Raw genomic sequence first — 19318 nt, 5'->3', positions numbered from 1 at the left:
TTATGTCGAAGTGACATTTTGCTCTTTGCGCAAATCATGGGGTAAAGATCCTTCAAAACGGCCAAACACCCGTATTTATATAATACAAATCGATTCAAAATGGCTGCCCCGCCACAAATCGCGTGGCACCGGATGAGTCAAATAATGTCCAATTCATTAAACTAACTTCAATAAATAAATTGTTAATCTTGATCATTACTTTGAATTCAAACCAATTCTTTAAAATAAGCTAAAAATAACTAGTAATCTGGTCGGTGCTAGTAAATTAGTCAGTGTTGCTGACACAAGTTTCGCCAATAAGTTTCTGCAAAAAGGTTTTCAACAAGTTTTAACAAGATTTGTTTTCTAGATTTTCGTACCTTTTCATAGGATCATAGGATTTGCCGCACATCATCTGGCAACCTACGCTGCTCGTGTACCATTTTTTTCCGATGACTTGAGTCCACAGAGTAATTTTTAGTTTTTACATACGGAACTTGAGTCGTTGCCACAGATTAATAGGGATACTGTCGTTGCCGTTGGTTGCCGTTGAGTCGGTCGCGGATAAACTCGGTGAAATCACAAAACTTGTTTTTAAAGTTAAATAATTTACTGGTAAGCTGAAATAATGTTATAAAATCTTTAAATTTACAGTGCATGTTCTTTTAGAATAGGTACCTACATAATCCGTAAAGTTAGAAATCTTAACAAAAGCGTGCTCAGAAAGTTTAGTTGATTGGGACCATTGGGACATAGGTACCTATACCTAAGGTTTTTAGGTGAACTTATTGAAAGTAATACATACCTTCAAACCATCCAAGACTTTTTATCCAATTTTTGTTTAGGTTAAGAGTTTTTAATTTTTTACAACTAGGTATCACCTTATAGTAAATCAAATTCTGTTTAATCGAATCTGTTGGTTTTGTTAAATCAAGGTTAAATTTGTTTTTGTGGTGTTTTTATTTGCAGGTTATGGCAGACCCAGGGAAGGGACGGGGTCGGGGCCGGGGCCACGCGTTGCTCGAGGCCCTCAAGTCCCATATGACTCCTCCACCCTCTCAAGAGCCAACTCCAGAATCTAGTGCTACTCACAGTACTGTAAGTGGTACCAGAGTTAATATTAACATTTAATGAAATGAATAAATGTTCCGAAACTCCGCATAACGCTATGATAATTACCTATGTTACATACATGTTCATAAAGTGAGCTAACTAAAACACTAGGTATAACCCACTTTGTAGTAGGTAGGTAGTTTGCTGTAAAACAGACTACACAGACAGAGACTACAACATTTTTGGGGATAACCTTAGATGCGAAGCTTCAATGGGGCACCCATATATCAACTCTTCTCTTGCTAGCAAATTGAGCTCTGCCGCTTACGCTGTTAGAAAGATTCGGCAGTTAACTGACGTGGAAACCGCAAAGATAGTATATTTTGCTTACTTCCATAGTATTATGTCTTATGGAATCTTAATATGGGGTAAAGCCGCAGATATTGGGAGAATTTTTGTATTACATAAAAGGGCAATACGCGCAATTTATAACTTAAGACCACGCGATTCCCTTCGAGAGAAATTTAAGGAAATAGATATCCTTACTGTAGCCTCTCAATATATTTATAATAACATAATTTTTGTAAGACAAAATATTCTTAGTTACAAGAAAATTGGTGATCTACACAATAGGCTAACTAGAAACAGAGACAAACTTGCAGCTCCTACCTTCCGCCTCAGGAAAGTCCAAAAGTCATTTGTGGGTATGGGTATTACCTTTTATAATAAAATCCCGCAAACTATTTTGGACTTACCTTTGCACAAGTTTAAAAAATCTATTAAAAATATGCTCCTGAAAAAAGCATATTACACAATTGAAGATTATCTAAATGATAAAAGAGCGTGGATTTGACCTGCAGCTCGTTCCGGCGACGCACAATACTGCAAATACTATTTTATACATGGCATAATCTTGTACCTATATCAAATATTTGAAAAGAGCAACCGCCGAGTTTCTTGCTGGTTCTTCTCGGTAGGAAAGGCATTCCGAACTAGTGGTAGATGCATCCCGACTATTCGAAAGTACTTTTAAAAGTTTATTCGAATAAAAAAGATTTTTTTTATTTTTTTTATTTTTATAGGGGAGATTTTTTAGTTCCCTAGGCAACCTAGTGGCTCACCTCTGCACCCTTTCCAACAATAGGCTACTTGACAATTTTTTTAAGTTGGTCTTAAATGGTTAATATTTGTCCTATTATATCAAAAAAATTAACACTATATTTTTTTGCGCCCTAAAAACCGTAAAACTTTAATTTAAAAAAATATTTTTCTTAGACAGGTGAAAACACTGTCGGCCATGTTTAGCCGATAGATTATCTGTGCTCTGACGTCATGCATTTGTAAACAACAGTATAACCACAGGGTTATACTGTTGTTCACCTGTCTAAGAAATTAAAAAAAAAATTGTCAAGTAGCCTATTCTAAATCCATGTAATGTTAAACTTTGCATCTAACATTGGCACAGATGTTAGGTTAGGTTAAAATGTAAGGAGTTTATAATAGTAATCATTCTATCTTCGTTCCTTCAACAGTCCTGGCTGCCGCAAAACATGTGCACCAAGTTACTGTACTGTGCATACATGCCTTTTGGATGAGTATTTCATCTACTTGCCAGTAAATGGTATTCGAATTACTTTTCAAACTGGCATGGTTTTTACTGACGTACATAATATCTCACACCCGGTTTAACTCACGTGTTTAGTCGACGTTAGTCCGACTAGTTTCTAACCCTTTTGGGGTCTTTTTTAAGGTTCTGTACCTCAAAAGGAAAAACTCATATAGGATCACTTTGTTGTCTGTCTGTCTGTCTGTCAAGAAACCTACAGGGTACTTCCCGTTGACCTATAATCATGAAATTTGGCAGGTAGGTAGATCTTATAGCTGACAATTGGGAAAAATCTGAAAACCATGAATTTGTGGTTACATCACACAAAAAAAATTAAATTCTGGTCATGAACTAATAATTAGTATTTTCAATTTTCGAAGTAAGATAACTATATCAAGTGGGGTATCATATGAAAGGGCTTCATCTGTACATTCTAAAACACATTTTTATTTATTTTTATGTATCATAGTTTTTGAATTATCGTGCAAAATGTCTAAAAAATACGACTGTAGTACGGAACCCTCATTGTGCGAGCCTGACTCGCACTTGGCCGGTTTTTTCAAAGGGAAACAGTTCGCGCACGCGTTGCGGTTGAGACAAACATATTGTATGTATTATGGAGTACTTCTAATACATTGCTGATTTCCAGTTTGATCCCTTTTCTAAACATAATAATCTGTGACAAAGAGATTGAGTGATCATGAGTTCAGCCATTTTGAAGATGGACAAACAAACAGGCAAACATTTTTGTTTTGATGTGTAAATAAACATAAGGCAGTTAAAAAGAAATCGTCCAATTAGTTTTTATTGTGAGATAGAGCCTACCTATCATCCAATTCATGATCCAAATACAGTATATTCAGTATAATTATTTTGAGTCTCGGATACACATGGTGACATGGAGACTGAAATAAAAACCATCAAAACCAATTCATACAATAGGCATATTTATACAAACTCTTTTAAGATGGCCTTCTCATAATATTATGTTGTATGACATCCAATGAGTTAAATAAACAAAATCGATATTTAACTTTGAAAAGTATATCATTTCATACAGCTCGAATAAATTTAAATAATAACCTATATAGGCGCCGATTCTGATGTCTTTCTCTAAACTTAATTTAGAATATCTGCATCTTTTCCTATTTAATATTGCTAAAAAGGACGGAACATGAATTTCACATTTAAAGACTCTAAATTTCAGTGCACGCTACAAATTTAAACAATAGGCTCCCGACTGGCAGCTATAATCACGAGATTTGACACCTTTACATTGAATTTAAAACTGTCAAGCTGCGTCTGTTCTTTTCATATTACATTACTAAGAAGAGGATGTGAATACTCTAAACTTTAGGTGTGCTCAGAATCAGTACCATTCTGTATGTTAAATCAGTTTTTGTTATCAGGTGAGCTCAAGTGCAATGAGCGGAAGGGGCCGGGTGGCAGCTATGCTGTTATCAAAAATGCAAAGACCTGGTAGTAAGTACTACTTCTTTTTCTTCATTCCTGGAGCTGTTTTAAAATTGTAAAACGTGAGGCCTGAGCTAAGTCAGAATCCTATATTATGCGACAGGGGTATGAGGTGGAGGAGGGGGGGCACCCTTCAGCTGCGGACTGCGGAACCCTAAAATAATTATAAGACTGTTCCCTCTTAATAAATATTAGTAACTAGCTTATGCTCTTGACTTCGTCCGCGTGGATTACACACAAAACCCACTCCTATTTCATGCCAAATTACAGCATGATCTGTCCAGTAGTTTGATCTGTGCGTTGATAGATCGGTCAGTCAGTCAGTCACCTTTTCCTTATATTTAGGTTTACTTCTTTATGTTTCCAGGCACTCATCTTAGTCCAGCATCAGATGTCAGTCCTAGCCCAAGCACAGTCTCACTCGGGAGAGGCAGAGGAATGAAGCTATTGGAAAGTCTGTAAGTTACTCATTGAGTTTTCAAATGAATTAACATTAAAAAAAACCGGCCAAGTGTGAGTCAGGCTCGCGTACCGAGAGTTCCGTAGTAGTCGTATTTTTTCGACATTTTGCACGATAAATATAAAACTATTACGCCTAAAAATCAATAAAAATCTGTTTTAGAATCCACAGGTGAAGCCCTTTCATATGATACCCCACTTGATATAGTTATCTTACTTCGAAAATTGAAAATCCTAATTATTAGTTTCACAATATTTTTTTTTGTGTAAGGTAACCATAAATTCACGGTTTTCAGATTTTTCCCCTACTACCAGCTATAAGAGCCACCTACCTGCCAAATTTCATGATTTTAGGTCAACCGGAAGTACCCTGTAGGTTTCTTGACAGACAGACAGACACTGAAGTGATCCTATAAGGGTTCCTTTTTTTCTTTTGAGGTACGGAACTGTAAAAAAAACATAAATAAAAAAAACATAGTTTAAATTCTAAGAAGTACCTATTTTCAGGAAAGTAGCTTCCCAGACTGTTCAGTCTACATCTGCTCACGCGAGCAGCGATATGGAGAGTTTGACTACGAAAATGGCCGAAAGCACCGTCTCCACCGCTCGGACAACTGATACAGTGGGGAAGAATAAATTCTTTGTGAGTTTACATAATTTTAGACTTATTCACAGTTCACAACAGTTATGAAACTAGTATAGTTCCCGACAGGTCGATATAACAATCGGGGTATGAGGCGGTGGGACGCCCCGCACACACGCACGTCACCCGCGATATCCCGCACCGGCGGCGGGGTGATTACGTAAAACGTTGCAGTAGCGACAGCAACGCGACAGCAATAGCAATCCGGTAGTTCATTTGCTGTCTTTCTTCTTCTTCTTATTTTGCTTTGTGGCTATTGCTGTCTCTCTCTAGCCGGACGTTTGACAGCAATGATCGCAAGATTTACGCCTGTCGCAAGATACGTAATCACCCCGGCCGGTTAGCGTGGGGGCTGGATAACAAAACGTCGAGGCTTGTAACGTAGGCTATGAAACGAGGCACGCACGCGCATATACACAAGCACACACACATATGCACACACAACACAGTTGTAGTCTGACTGTGCGTCACAGGCATGTAATAATAAATCATAAGATCTGCAAAGTAGAAATTGGCACAGTTATAGAAGAACAAGAATGCGAGCGAACCGTTCCTACCCGCCATATTGTTCGAGATACAAGCGAACAATATGGCGGGCTTGTGGAAGTCCCTACAAGAACCCTATGTCCAGTTGTGGACGTCTATCTGTTGATGATGATGACGCTAACGCTAGTATCGTGTTACAGAGAGAAGTAAAAGAGACGCCGCCTGTAGTCAAAATGGGCGAATCTGGCATACCATGCGAAGTGACTGCAAACTTCATTTACCTGAATTTCGAAGAGAACAACGTGTTTGAGTATGAAGTGCAGTACGAACCTGACACGGATGCCAAACATTTGCGCTTCAAGCTTTTGAATGGTAAGGGATATCCATACAGGTATAGATAGTTCAATCAACACACACACCCCCACACAAACACACACACGCACACACAAACACACATACACGCACGACACATTGCATGCTAATTGTTTAGACTTATTTATAGTTTTTGTTAACACAACTATGTTTGAGACTGAGGAGGAGGAGCGGGGACCCTGAGACACAGGTTTATCAAACTTACTTCAGGGTTCCCGACACTAAACTGTAAACCGACACTGGGGCTGATTCCCTTGTACACAATCTCTAAACTAAACTAAATTAACAGGTCTAAATCTAGTGCTATCCTTTTCTGCAGGCAAAATTATGAAAGGGATAGCAATAGATTTAGACGTGCCATTTTAGTTTAGTTTAGAGATTGTGTACACCGGAATTAGCCACATTGTTGTCATAAATAAATTTTCATTTCATTTCAATCCACGAAGACGCGCCCCACTGTTTTTCGTGTGGGGAAAGTACAGAGTGCGTGAGTAGTAATTTTTACCTAATTTATCTTCGTGTGGGAGAGAAACTATTTTTTCTAATTGAATTTCGAATGGTTTTGGAAAACATTTTCGAATCGAATTTCGAATGTTTTTTGAAAACATGTTTGCGATTGGTTGGTGGCTCAAAATGTTTAACGCCCATTGAGATTTTTGCCTCTATCATTTGCATGGGATAACGTAATAGAGAGAGCGCTATACTAACTTCTTTCCGGGGATATAATCGGCTAATCGGTTGAGCCGTTCAGTACTTACAAGTGGACATAGAAACGGACATACATACATACATACATACATACAGGTCAAACACATAACCCCCTTTCAGGCTTCGCCGCAGCCGGGTAAAAATAAGGGTATTGATTTCAGAGCACAAACACTTCTTCAAAGAAAAGACGTTTGACGGCACTACACTGTACGTACCACACTTGCTGCCTGATGATGCACTCAATCTTGTGTCCACCAACCCCTTTGACGGCAGCAAAGTTAACTTGAAGGTGAGTACTATAATTACTTATTATCTATATAACTCTATACCTATATTACTTATTATATATATAAATATAAATTGTTATTGAGTGATCCAGGATTTTAGCCAAAAGCTAAAACCACAAAGGATAGTAAGCTGTGATAGCCTAGTGGTTAGGACGTCCGCCTTCTAATCATAGGTTGGGGGTATCCAAGTATCTTATCTGCCCTACCCGTAAAGTTTTCAAATGGATGACATAATATACGACACAGCAGATGAAACCTCGATTGTGGTAGAATAACAGCTACAATGTCACGATCGCAATCACTCTGATTGGTTGACGCTCGTTCACTAATGGCTACAATGCGTTGTTGCAACAAGAATAGCACAAATTCAGCCAATCACAACAATGAGATTGTAATAATGATTGATGCAGGTGTTACGGAGTCAACCTTCAGTATTTAGATCAAAGACCCGGAAAGCCAACGTAGCACAATTATTCCGTTTGGCGAAAGATAGGGCAATGTATAATGTATAGATAACGGACAACCTCCAATAATGCACGAAAAGATAAAGACTGGTTTCATCAAAACACTGCGTTACACTGGCTTCCCACGGTGCGTAATATTGCGGACGGACTCTGACTAGCCCTCAAGTTCATTCGTGGTAGCGCAGACATGTCGTCGTCGTCGCTGTTATGTATACAGTAGGGATGGTGAAAAGTATCAAAATTTGTGTTTAGAGTAACTACCTACTTCTTACTTTGCTATATGAATAAAGTTAATGTAAGTGGGTAGGTTGCGAAAAGTGTATGACAATCAGTTCATGTTGGCACTCCTCAGTGAATACATATTCTAATGGTGAACTCAAGTGTTTGATCTACTAATCCAAAGCCTCAATAGCTCAACCGGTATAGGAGTGGACTGAAAACCGAAAGGTCGACGGTTCAAACCCCGCCCGTTGCACTATTGTCGTACGTATTCCTAGCACAAGCCTGACGCTTAATTGGAGAGGAAAGGGGAATATTAGTCATTTAACATGGCTAATATTCTTTAAAAAAATATATATATATAATAATATATATATTAATAGCGCAGTGGCAGTCCGTGGTCGTCGGCCGTGCGTGATATCCGCAGAATCACGTACCGTGGGAAGACAGTATTATATAGATTAGTAAGGATAGTGTATAAAATATCCATCTTTGTGTTGCAGATAATATTGCGCCGCACCCGGCGTCTCAGTGAGATGATTCAGATATACAACATTCTCTTCAAGCACATAATGAAGGACCTGCAGCTCGTGCGCTTTGGCCGGCAACACTTCAACGAGCACGCGGCCATTCAGATACCGCAGCACAAGCTGGAAGTGTGGCCCGGGTAATATCACGATACTTAATAGTACCTTGCAGGTTCAAAATCATCACTTCAAAGACGTTTCTATTCCGCTCCATGTGACGTCAAAGTCGGAATTAATATGACGGCTACGGTATCAAGCGTTTTGGATATTTGAAGTTTGTGTGTGTGTGTGTGTGTGTGTGTGTGTGCGTGTGTGTGCGCGTGCGTGCGTGCGTGCGTGCGTGCGTGCGTGTGTGTGTGTGTGTGTGTGTGTGTGTGTGTGTGTGTGTGTGTGTGTGTGTATGTTTGTTACTCCTTCACGCAAAAACTACTGGATGGATTTGGCTAAAATTTGGAATGGAGATAGATTATACCCTGGATTAACACATAGGCTACTTTTTATCCCGGAAAATAAAGAGTTCCCGTGGGATTTTGAAAAACGTAAATCCACGCGGACGAAGTCGCGGGCATCGGCTAGTAATTTTATAAAGTAAAATTAACATTTTTCGATTTGTTATTGCTAAATACTATCTTTAGTTTATACATATTTAGATTTTTTCTTGGTGTAAAAATAACCTATTACAGTAATTAATTATTATAATTATTTTATGCAATGGGGATCCACAGGCAAAACTGAACCCAGAGGGCGTCACAAGAAGTTCGGTCAATGTCAAAATCATCATTTTTTTTTTGTTTGCTAGCTGTGATTTTATTACAATATACAGCGTTTGACAGTTGAGTATAGCCGGTTCCACAGATGATATACTACCTCCATGGCCGGTTGGGCCGCACAGAGTAAATTATAATACTAGTAACCGGTTTGCTTATGCGTTATCTGTCGATACAAATTGGCAGTGTGAATCCCCATTATATCGTTTTGTTCACCAGATCCTCATTATTTACCATTTTGTTTTAGCTATGTCACAGCAGTTGACGAATATGAAGGAGGCCTTATGTTGACTCTGGATTCCACACACAGAGTACTACGGACACAGAGTGTGCTATCCCTCATAAAGGAGACTCTACATACCGAAGGATCTAATTGGAAGAATGCTTTATGTGAAATATTGGTTGGCTCCTCTGTTATGACTACTTACAATAAAAAACTGTTCAGGTAATAAAACATTCCTTTTATTATTGTCTAACGACAGGCAAAAATATCAATAGGCGTCAACCATTTTGAGTTACCAACCGATCACAAACGAAATTTAGTTTTCGAATGTTTTTTTTTAAAACATTTTCAAATTTAATTTCGAATGTTTTTGTTAAACATTTTTGAATTAAATTTCGAATGTTTTTGATTGGTTAGTGGCTCAAAATGGTTAACGCCTACTGAGATTCTTGGCTCTGTAAATTGTATGAGACTAGCTTATGCTCGCGACTTCGTCCGCGTGGACTACAAAATTTCAAACCCCTATTTCACCCCCTTGGGAGTTGAATTTTCCAAATTATTTCTTAGCGGATGCCTACGTCGTAATAGCTATCTGCATGCCAAATTTCAGCCCGATTCGTCCAGTAGTTTGAGCTGTGCATTGTTAGATCAGTCAGTCAGTCAGTCACCTTTTCCTTTTATATATATAGATTACGTAACTGAGAATCTCTATACTAATAACTTCTTTCTGTGGATAGAGTATATACATAATATTATTTTTTACAGAGTGGACAGTATAGATGACACAATGAACCCAATGTCGACATTTGAAAAGAATGAAAAGGGACAAATGGTGCAAATAAGCTTCATGGAATACTACAAGAAGTATTATGGTATTGATATCATGGATGTCAAACAGCCCTTGCTTATTTCGAGGTTTGATTTTTTGTTCCAAATTAAAAATTTACTATGCCGTTTCGAACGTGCGAACTGAGTCATAAATCATTTTTATCAGATCTCTCGCTCGCATTTACCGGCCTTCCGGAACTGGAACCTGATGATCTGGTCACTGGTGTTATGTGTAACAGTAACAAAAAGATTCATCGATAGTCGGTAACAGGTCGTTATAAAAAGCGCCCATACTTTTTACTTGTGCCCGAACGTCATCTTTTATCAATGATGTCTGCGGCATTCTCATGATCACGGCACCCTATGATCGTAATGATTTATCAACCCATTCGCACGTACGTAATGGCCTTAGTATAGTTACTACATGACATCATCATCATTATAATCGAACCCCCGACCTCCTACTAGAAGGCAAACGTCCTAACCACTAGGATATCACAGTTATCAGAATCAGTCATCATCATGATCAACCCATCGCCGGCTCACTACAGAGCACGGTCTCCTCAAAGTGAGATGGGTTTGGCCATAGTCTACCACGCTGGCCATGTGCGGATTGGTAGACTTCACATACCTTTGGGAACATTATGGAGAACTCTCAGACATGCTGGTTTCCTCATGATGTTTTCCTTCACCGTTAAAGCAAGTGATATTTAATTACTTAAAACGCACATAACTCCAAAAAGGTGCGTGCCCGGGATCGAACCCCCGAGCTCCGACTAGAAGGCGGACGTCCTAACCACTAGGTTATCACAGCTTAGATCAGTAGTAATGTTGTTTAGGGAAAGCAAGAAAATGCCAGGGTGTGAACAGAAGACGGATTTCATGATATGCCTGGTGCCGGAACTGTGCCAACTTACTGGACTCTCGGACGCGCAGAGGGACAACTTCCGATTGATGAAAGACGTCGCCACGTACACGAGGATCACACCGAATCAGCGACACTCTGCTTTCAAAAAGGTACCTAATCTAAATATATAAAAGGTGACTGACTGACTGACTGATCTATCAACGCACAGCTCAAACTGCTGGACGGATCGGGCTGAAATTTGGCATGCATATAATAAGTAATATGACGTAGACATCCACTAAGAGAGAATTTTGAAAATTCAACTCCTAAGGGGCGAAAATAGGGGTTTGAGATTTGTGTGTAGTCCACGCGGAAGAAGTCGCGGGCATAAGATAGTCAAGTCCGAAAGTGTGTCTGTCTGTCTGCTAGCTTTCACGGGTCATCTTTAACCGATTTTGATGAAATTTGGAACAGAGACAGCTTGCATCCCGGGGAAGGACATATGCTACTTTTTATCCTGGAAAATCAAAGTATCCCTACGGGATTTTTAATAATCTTAAATCCACTTGATCGAAGTCACGAGCATCATCTAATGTTTTAGTCTAAGCTAGACCACGGTTTCCTAGAAGATACTTTAAGTTCACTCTTGCCTTAAAGGTATTTAAGAAAACAGATACCTACCATGTGTTTAAAGTAATTTGTTTCTTCTTCTCAGTTTATCCAAAACGTTTTGGACAACGAAACCGCAAAGAACCGTCTTAAAGGGTGGGGGCTGAGCATAGCCCCGGAAACCATAAACCTCACAGCGAGGACTTTGCCACCAGAGCCTCTGTTCTTTGGCAACAACGTCAAAGTGCCGGGCAAACCCAACGCGGATTGGAATGGTGACGTCTGTCGGAATGCTGTCATGCAAGCCGTGGATATAATGAGATGGGTCGTCTTGTACACCGATCGGGACAAAAATGTCACTAATGTAAGTCTAATAAGGGGGCGTCCATAAATTACGTGAGGTATTTTTTTTGCATTTTCTGTTCCTCCCACCCCCCTGGTGAGATGTCGTGAGATTTTATTCAACCCCCTCCCCCATCCCCCAATCTCACGTGAGATTTTTCAAAATGTGGGTTTCTTACGTAAACGCGTTGGATTGTTATTGTAAAAAGAAAAAAATCTGCTTCGTGCTTTTATTTAAGACTAGTTAAGACTAGTAATCAATATTGCTGAGAGTTATAAGTTATAAATCGTAACTACTGTGATAATAATCGTATTACGATTACGATTACGATTACGAAGATTAAATCTTAAGCATGAACAATCTGGATTAAATGGATCAAAATAGTATATTTATGTATTTTTTTTTTGTTTCAATCAGATAAAAAATTGCGTGATATTTGCCGAGACCCCCCCCCCCCCCCCCTCTCCAACGTAAGATTAGATGAGATTTGACTCGACCCCCTTAAACATCTCACGTAATTTATGGACGCCCCCTAATTGTGATCAATCCATCGCCGGATCACTACTGACCATGGGTCTCCTCTCAGAATGCGAAGAATTTGGCCATAGTCAACCACGCTGGCCACATGTGTACAGCACGCGATTTGGCCGTTACGTTGTCCAAGTGCGGTCGCGTCCAGTTCAAAATAATTATATAGAGTTGCTAAAGCCCCCAAATTTAAATAATTTAAAGTTGTCCTACGGCATCTTTACGACAAAGAGGGAAATATTTACGAAGCCAGTTTCAGTTCATGAACTAAAAAAATTGAAAATATTATTGGTTCATGAACATATTTTAATTACGACAAATAGGGAAATCTTTAAGAAGCCAGGTTCGTGTTCATGAACCAAAAAATTTGAAAATATTATTGGTTCATGGACACATTTTAATATTTTTTTGTGATGGAACCACAAATTCACGCTCTTATGATTTATTCCTTTATTTGTGCTATAAGACCTACCTATTTGCAAAATTTAATGATTCTAGGTCAACGGGAAGTACCCTATAGGTTTCTTGACAGACAGATAATAATTTGATCCTATAAAGGTTACTTTTTTTCTTTTGAGGTATGGAGTTTGTGTATTTTATACAAAGAATAAAAATAATCATCAAAAGAAGCAAATCATAATTGTTTTAACAACTCCTAATAGATACCGAACAATTAGTATTAGTATATTATTAACGTGCGATAGAGATAACGTTCTACGAAGACGTAATTAGCCGACTCTCTCTTTCTAAAGGTTGATGTTCATCACTGTCGGCCGCGTACCATATGGCATGGCGGGGCATAGGATGTTGATTTAGAGATTATTCATTTAATTTTAGGATTTTGTCGAGACATTGAAGCGGTGCAGCCGACCGATGGGTATACAGGTATCCCATCCAGACCTCATCCGTTTGCCGAATGACCGCGTGGAGACCTACATACAAGCTCTAAAGAAGTGCATCGTTGGCAATCTGCAATTAGTCGTGGCGATATCGCCTTCGATGCGGGATGATCGGTATTCTGCCATCAAGAGGATCTGCTGTGCCGAGAACCCAATACCATCTCAGGTAGTATTATACTTTACCCACTAATACAAGGTGTAACCACAACGCTAGCAAAAACCTTAGAGTATTTAAACTAATAGAGAGGAGATATCTATGGTTTTACCGTGTACTTGTTGTACTAGTGTACTAACACAGAAAATGGCGGCGCTTGTTCCTAGTATCTGTCATAACAAAAGATTAGGTTATTTATTTACATGAAAAACCAGTACTTACGCTCGCACAGCAAATGGCGGATTGTGCCGAAACCCTGTTTTTATAGTTATGTTGAAATGTAGTGTTGTCTCTTACACACATACGAAAATTTCAATAAGCTTGAGCTAGTTTCCGATCCGCTATTTTCTATAGGACATTAGGGCAACTCTATATATCTCTATGGAAAAAACGAACACGTGATAATCACTATTCACTACCTTATATTATTTTACTAGCTGATGCCCGCGACTTCGTCCGCGCGGAATTAGGTTGTTGAAAAATCCCGTGGGAACTTGCACCGTTGCGACGTGATTGAAGGACAAACCAACAATTGTGATTTACAATAATTTGTGAATTTGCATAATTTTACGATAATTTTGTCGAGTTTCTTATTTTTTTTCAAAAGTTATGGAAATGTGAACACTTTGTGTTGTAATGTTGATGATAGGACAGTATTGTTGCCCTTCGAATAAGCCCATTTTTATCTCAGTAAGACCAAAACTTTGAGAGATATGATTTTCTCGTACCTACACGTATAAGAATACTTCAACAAAAAAAAATATGGCTACCACAGTACCAGGTAGGAAGTGGATTGGGTGGGCCCAAGTTAAGAGTGATTTGTACTTAAAAATAGTTGCTATATAAGTGTTTAAAATATCGCTATTTCATGTCCGGACACACTGTATAAGCCAGTACACTTTCAGGTAATCAACGCTCGCACGATCTCGAACAGCCAGAAGATCCGTTCCATCACTCAGAAGATACTGCTGCAAATAAATTGCAAGCTTGGTGGCACGCTGTGGAACATCGCCATCCCCTTGAAGTCAACCATGATTGTGGGCATCGACTCGTACCACGAGGCGAACCAGAAGAAGCAAAGCGTTTTCGGTGAGTATTAGCAGAGGGAATACGGTGAGGGAAGTCTCGGTTTGATCCTGAATCGACGATATGTCAAATATGAGGCTACTCCTGTAGGGCTATTGGCTAAAACCTGCATCAATCATTATTACAGCTCACTATTGGCTACAATGCATTGTTGCAACAAGAATCGCACAAATTCAGCCAATCAGAACAATTGAGATTGTAATAATGATTGATGCAGGTTTTAGACAGTCGCCCTACAGGTATTTTCACTCCAGGTTCCTTTTCGTTTAACCATTCACAGATCAAGCGTTTAATTAAAAAAAATAGTACCTAATCGGGTTTTAGTGTTATTTTCTTTCTATCAACAGCTTTTGTGGCCTCGTACAACCAAGCGATGACGACCTGGTACTCGAAGGTCGTGTTCCAGCAGCGCGGCCAGGAGGTCGGCGACTGCTGCAAGTTCTGCGTCGTGGAGGCGCTGCAGCACTACCTGCGCGTCAACGCCAAACTGCCCGACCGTATCATTATTTACAGGTTAGTGTATTGGTGTTGTATCACCAGTCTCTGGCTTCGTACAACCAAGTGGTGACGACCTGGTACTCGAAGGTCGTGTTCCAGCAGCGCGGCCAGGAAGTCGGCGACTGCTGCAAGTTCTGCGTCGTGGAGGCGCTGCAGCACTACCTGCGCGTCAACGCCAAACTGCCCGACCGGATCATTATTTACAGGTTAGTGTATTGGTGTTGTATCACCGCAGTCTCTGGCTTCGTACAACCAAGTGGTGACGACCTGGTACTCGAAGGTCGTGTTCCAGCAGCGCGGGCAGGAGGTCGGCGACTGCTGCAAGTTCTGCGTCGTGGAGGCGCTTCAGCACTACCTGCGCGTCAACGCCAAACTGCCTGACCGGATCATTATTTACAGGTTAGTGTATTGGTGTTGTATCATCAGTCTTTGCTCTCGTACAACCAAGCGATGACGACCTGGTACTCGAAGGTCGTGTTCCAGCAGCGCGGCCAGGAGGTCGGCGACTGCTGCAAGTTCTGCGTCGTGGAGGCGCTGCAGCACTACCTGCGCGTCAACGCCAAACTGCCCGACCTTATTACTGGTTAGTGAACCGCTAAGGGGGTAAAATAGTGGTTTGAAATTTGTGTAGTCCACGCGGATGAAGTTGCGGGGATAAGCTATACAGCGCTATCTGCAGTTCTCGAGTGGTAGTCGGGTTTTAGTGCTGTTTAACTTTAACTTGTTGGTCATAGAGCTTAAGTCCCCGGGCCTACGGCTCGTATTGATTGTATGGATTGTGTTTGCTGTTGCCTAAAACGACAATTTTCTAATCTTGCAGGGACGGAGTCGGCGACGGCCAGCTCCCCACCATAAAGAAGTACGAGATCCCGCAAATGAAGATCAGCATCAAGGACTTTGAGGCGGAGTACAATCCTACCATCACGTACGTCGTGGTGCAGAAGCGGATCAACACGAGGATATTCCTCAGGCAGGGAGCAGAGTTCGCGAACCCCAACCCCGGAACAGTTCTCGATCATACGATTACGAGACGAGATTGGTGAGTTCTTTTAAAATTCTACTTCTTTTTTAACTCGGTAATAAATTCGCTGGGACTGCGATCTAGTCTGATGGTACAGTCTAAAATAGAGTCGCGTCTGGTAAGGCAATAGCAATTGAAGAGCTTACAGTCTTACGCTCATGTACGTCGTGGTGCAGAAGCGGATCAACCCGAGGGTATTCCTCAAGCAGAGCGTAGAGCTCGTGCACCCGCAGAACAGTTCTTGATCGTACGATTGCGAGACGACATTGGTAAGTTTTTTCTTAAACTGGCCTTTTGTGCCAGATCCTTTTTCCACGCACATGCTAACTGTGGAATCAACTCCCATCGGCGGTGTTACCATTAGATTACAACATAGGGTTATTCAAGGGGCAGACCAACAACATCCTGAAAAGCCGGCAACGTATTGGCGGTTCTTCTGGTGCTGTAAATGTTCATAGGCGGCGTGGCGGTAATCACTTAACATCAGGTGACCCCGCTATTTTTTTAAACTGGCTGATGACCACGACTTCGTCCGCGTGGATTTGTGCATTTAATCCCGTAGGAATTTTTTGATTAGTCCCCCATAAAGTTTAATGTGCCATGCACATTTTTTTTTAAAATATCGTTTGTATTGTACAGGTACGACTTCTTGATCGTATCACAGAAAGTGAACCAAGGGACAGTCACTCCGTCTCACTACGTCGTGATCCACGACGACAGCGGCATGACGCCAGACCAGTGCCAGCGGCTCACGTACAAGTTGTGCCATCTGTACTACAACTGGCCTGGCACGGTCCGCGTGCCAGCGCCGTGCCAGTACGCCCACAAACTGGCGTACCTCGTGGGCCAGAACATGCGCGTACAGCCGTCAGAAACATTGGCGGATAAACTGTTCTTCTTGTAAAGTTGTAAATCCCTGCAGGTCTATTGCGTATCTCAATGGACGTGTATAGTTGTACGCTACGCTAAGTGTCTTATTCTACGGTGTGCCGCCACATAGCGGCCGTAATGTGACGGTGAAACGACGAACATAATGATTAATGACGGTGGTCGACAAGTTTTTGCTCAACGATTCTGGTACGAATCGCTAAGGCGTGGAATGCCCTTCCGGCATCCGTGTTTCCTGCCACATAATATATACTTTACCTAAATACATTCAAGGCAAGAGTGAAGTGAAGAGTGAGTGAGTGAAGGTGAGAGAGATCTTAGCCTAGCGCGCCTCAACCTATAGGACGCGACAGATCGAGATTGCAATCTGAGTATGAGACGCCCTGCACACCCGCACAGCCCCTGCGCAAACCCAGTGCGGGCGAGCGCGGATGTGCGGGGCGTCCCTTTGTCTCATACTCAGATTTCCATCCATCCCCGATTGCCATCTCGACCTGTCGCGTACTATACAATCATAGCTTTTTGTCAAGCTTGATTGTCAAACGCAAGCCTATCTTGCAATAAAAAAATCTTAAGAGCTTCTGAGACGGTCAATCGGCTTGACGTCAAGCACGTAGATTTGTTTTGCTCGATCAAGCGGCTTGACGCGCCCATCAAGCGGCTTGATGCGCCCGTCAAGCAGCGAGAGGCACTTATCTCATTTCGTACGTGATCGTCGTACTTATAGATTGTCCAGAGGTGGTCAAACAAAGTGATTTTTATCAAAATACAACGGCGATTTTAATTTCCAGAGTTCTGGGGCGTCTCAGTATAGTGAAATGAGTAATAATTAAAACTGTTTTCCGCTACATTGTTCGCTACTATAATTTTCGCTGTTGTCGCATAACAAAGCGTCTACTTCCGCCATTTCTGACAGTTGAACGTGCGGATGAGCTATGCTTATATAGCTATAAGGACATATGGCATGATACTTCATAGCTACAGTGGTCACGGGTGACTTAAGAAGGTGCAATGACGTCATTCGACGCAACATTACGACCTCTATGTGGCGGGAGTTCTCTCGGAAACCGTAGCCTAAGAAATAGTATAATTATATGTATTGTATAGAAGCAGGCGAGAGGGGGGCGACTTTCGGCCCCTTGTTTACAGTAGCCAGCAAGAAATATTGTACCTCGACCTTGAGAATGAATTTCTGCTTTGTAGAGCTTTGTCTCTGTATCTCATACCTCTGTGACGTTTTGTCGGTCTCAACGAAAGAGATAACGCTCTACAAAACCGATCTATCTCTTTCTAAAGGTCGATATGGACCATATTTTCTGCCGCGTAATGTACTTACATGTACTTCCGCATAGTAGCTCCTGCTTCTATCCAACATCATTTAGGCTGTTCACCAAAATAAATTAGGAATTGGATATAATGCACACATTTTGAGATCTCATTCGCCATTTCCTCTTTGTGTCAACTGTCATGTTAAAAGTACGATTTTAGTCCTTAATTTTTAAGGTGAATCGTTCTTTTGACACGTAGAGCTAAAATTCCAAGTGAAATTTCAAAATTTACGAACCATAATAATCTTTGTTGAGCATTCCACTGAAATACGCAATAGTGCTGTAGGGTAGAATAAGATTTTACATCTCACTTAACGATTAATTTTTTAATCTGATATATTTTCTATGAGGCTTTTATAGGTGACCTACATGCCAGCCCCATCGTTACAAACTAAATTAAAATCAAACTAGATAGTTAAACCTAAAACTATAACAATTTGAGAGAATCACTAACAAACTAAATTCATACACTTTAATTTGCCGAATTGCTCAAAGGTTTGTTTAAAATACGGTTGAAAATACAAATATTCATAAAATTTAAAGGACAATGACAGAATTTCTATAGAACCGTAACCTATTTTATTATATAAAAGTCGTTTACATGTATGCTTATGCAGCATTTTGTTACTGTTTCATCACTGATAACTAAACATAGGATTTAACACCTCTAGAACTTGCGGTTTTTCATTAAATCTAAGATTAAGTCACATAATGATTCTAGGTTATATGCAATTTGCCTATATTTTGTGAAACTAATAAAAACATCCGAAAGTTTAAAAACACAATTTTTAATTTTTATGTGGTTATTTAATACTAGGATAATTATTATCATTAATTTTTATTGTGTGTTAATTGGTGGGTCGGGATCTGTCATTGTACTTTAGTTCACACATTAGTGTTTTTCTCAAATTGTGATTGCGAACACATGCCAAATCTCACTAACGTCGACTGAGTTCTAGCGTCGAAACACTAGCATTAAAATAAAAAAATGGACTTTTTTGCCAAGTGATGCTAAATGATGCA

The 19318-nt window shown here is 40.3% G+C and overlaps 1 protein-coding gene across 1 annotated transcript; it reads left to right on the top strand.

Moving 5' to 3' along the window:
- The first annotated feature begins 510 nt into the window (after positions 1-510).
- AGO3 (Argonaute 3) lies at positions 511-18812 on the top strand. Its single transcript, XM_034978565.2, has 17 exons — positions 511-594; positions 949-1077; positions 4048-4120; positions 4479-4569; positions 5078-5213; positions 5900-6071; positions 6941-7068; positions 8253-8416; positions 9291-9488; positions 10032-10181; positions 10934-11111; positions 11657-11914; positions 13259-13486; positions 14380-14563; positions 14908-15073; positions 15879-16097; positions 16719-18812. The coding sequence occupies exons 2-17, from the start codon at positions 952-954 to the stop codon at positions 16981-16983; spliced, it is 2736 nt and encodes a 911-aa protein (XP_034834456.1). The 5' UTR covers positions 511-594; positions 949-951; the 3' UTR covers positions 16984-18812.
- Positions 18813-19318: the final 506 nt, after the last annotated feature.

This window comes from Maniola hyperantus, chromosome 19, assembly GCF_902806685.2.
Source record: "Maniola hyperantus chromosome 19, iAphHyp1.2, whole genome shotgun sequence".
Lineage (NCBI taxonomy): Eukaryota > Metazoa > Arthropoda > Insecta > Lepidoptera > Nymphalidae > Maniola > Maniola hyperantus.
Note: the sequence above shows the minus strand (reverse complement) of the source record. Positions and strands in the feature narration are given on the sequence as shown.

Coding starts and splice junctions, on each gene's coding strand:
- AGO3 (XM_034978565.2), top strand. CDS start 952: ATGGCAGACCCAGGGAAGGGACGGGGTCGGGGCCGGGGCCACGCGTTG. Junction 4,570..5,077: donor ATGAAGCTATTGGAAAGTCT/GTAAGTTACTCA, acceptor ACCTATTTTCAG/GAAAGTAGCTTCCCAGACTG. Junction 10,182..10,933: donor CAGCCCTTGCTTATTTCGAG/GTTTGATTTTTT, acceptor AATGTTGTTTAG/GGAAAGCAAGAAAATGCCAG.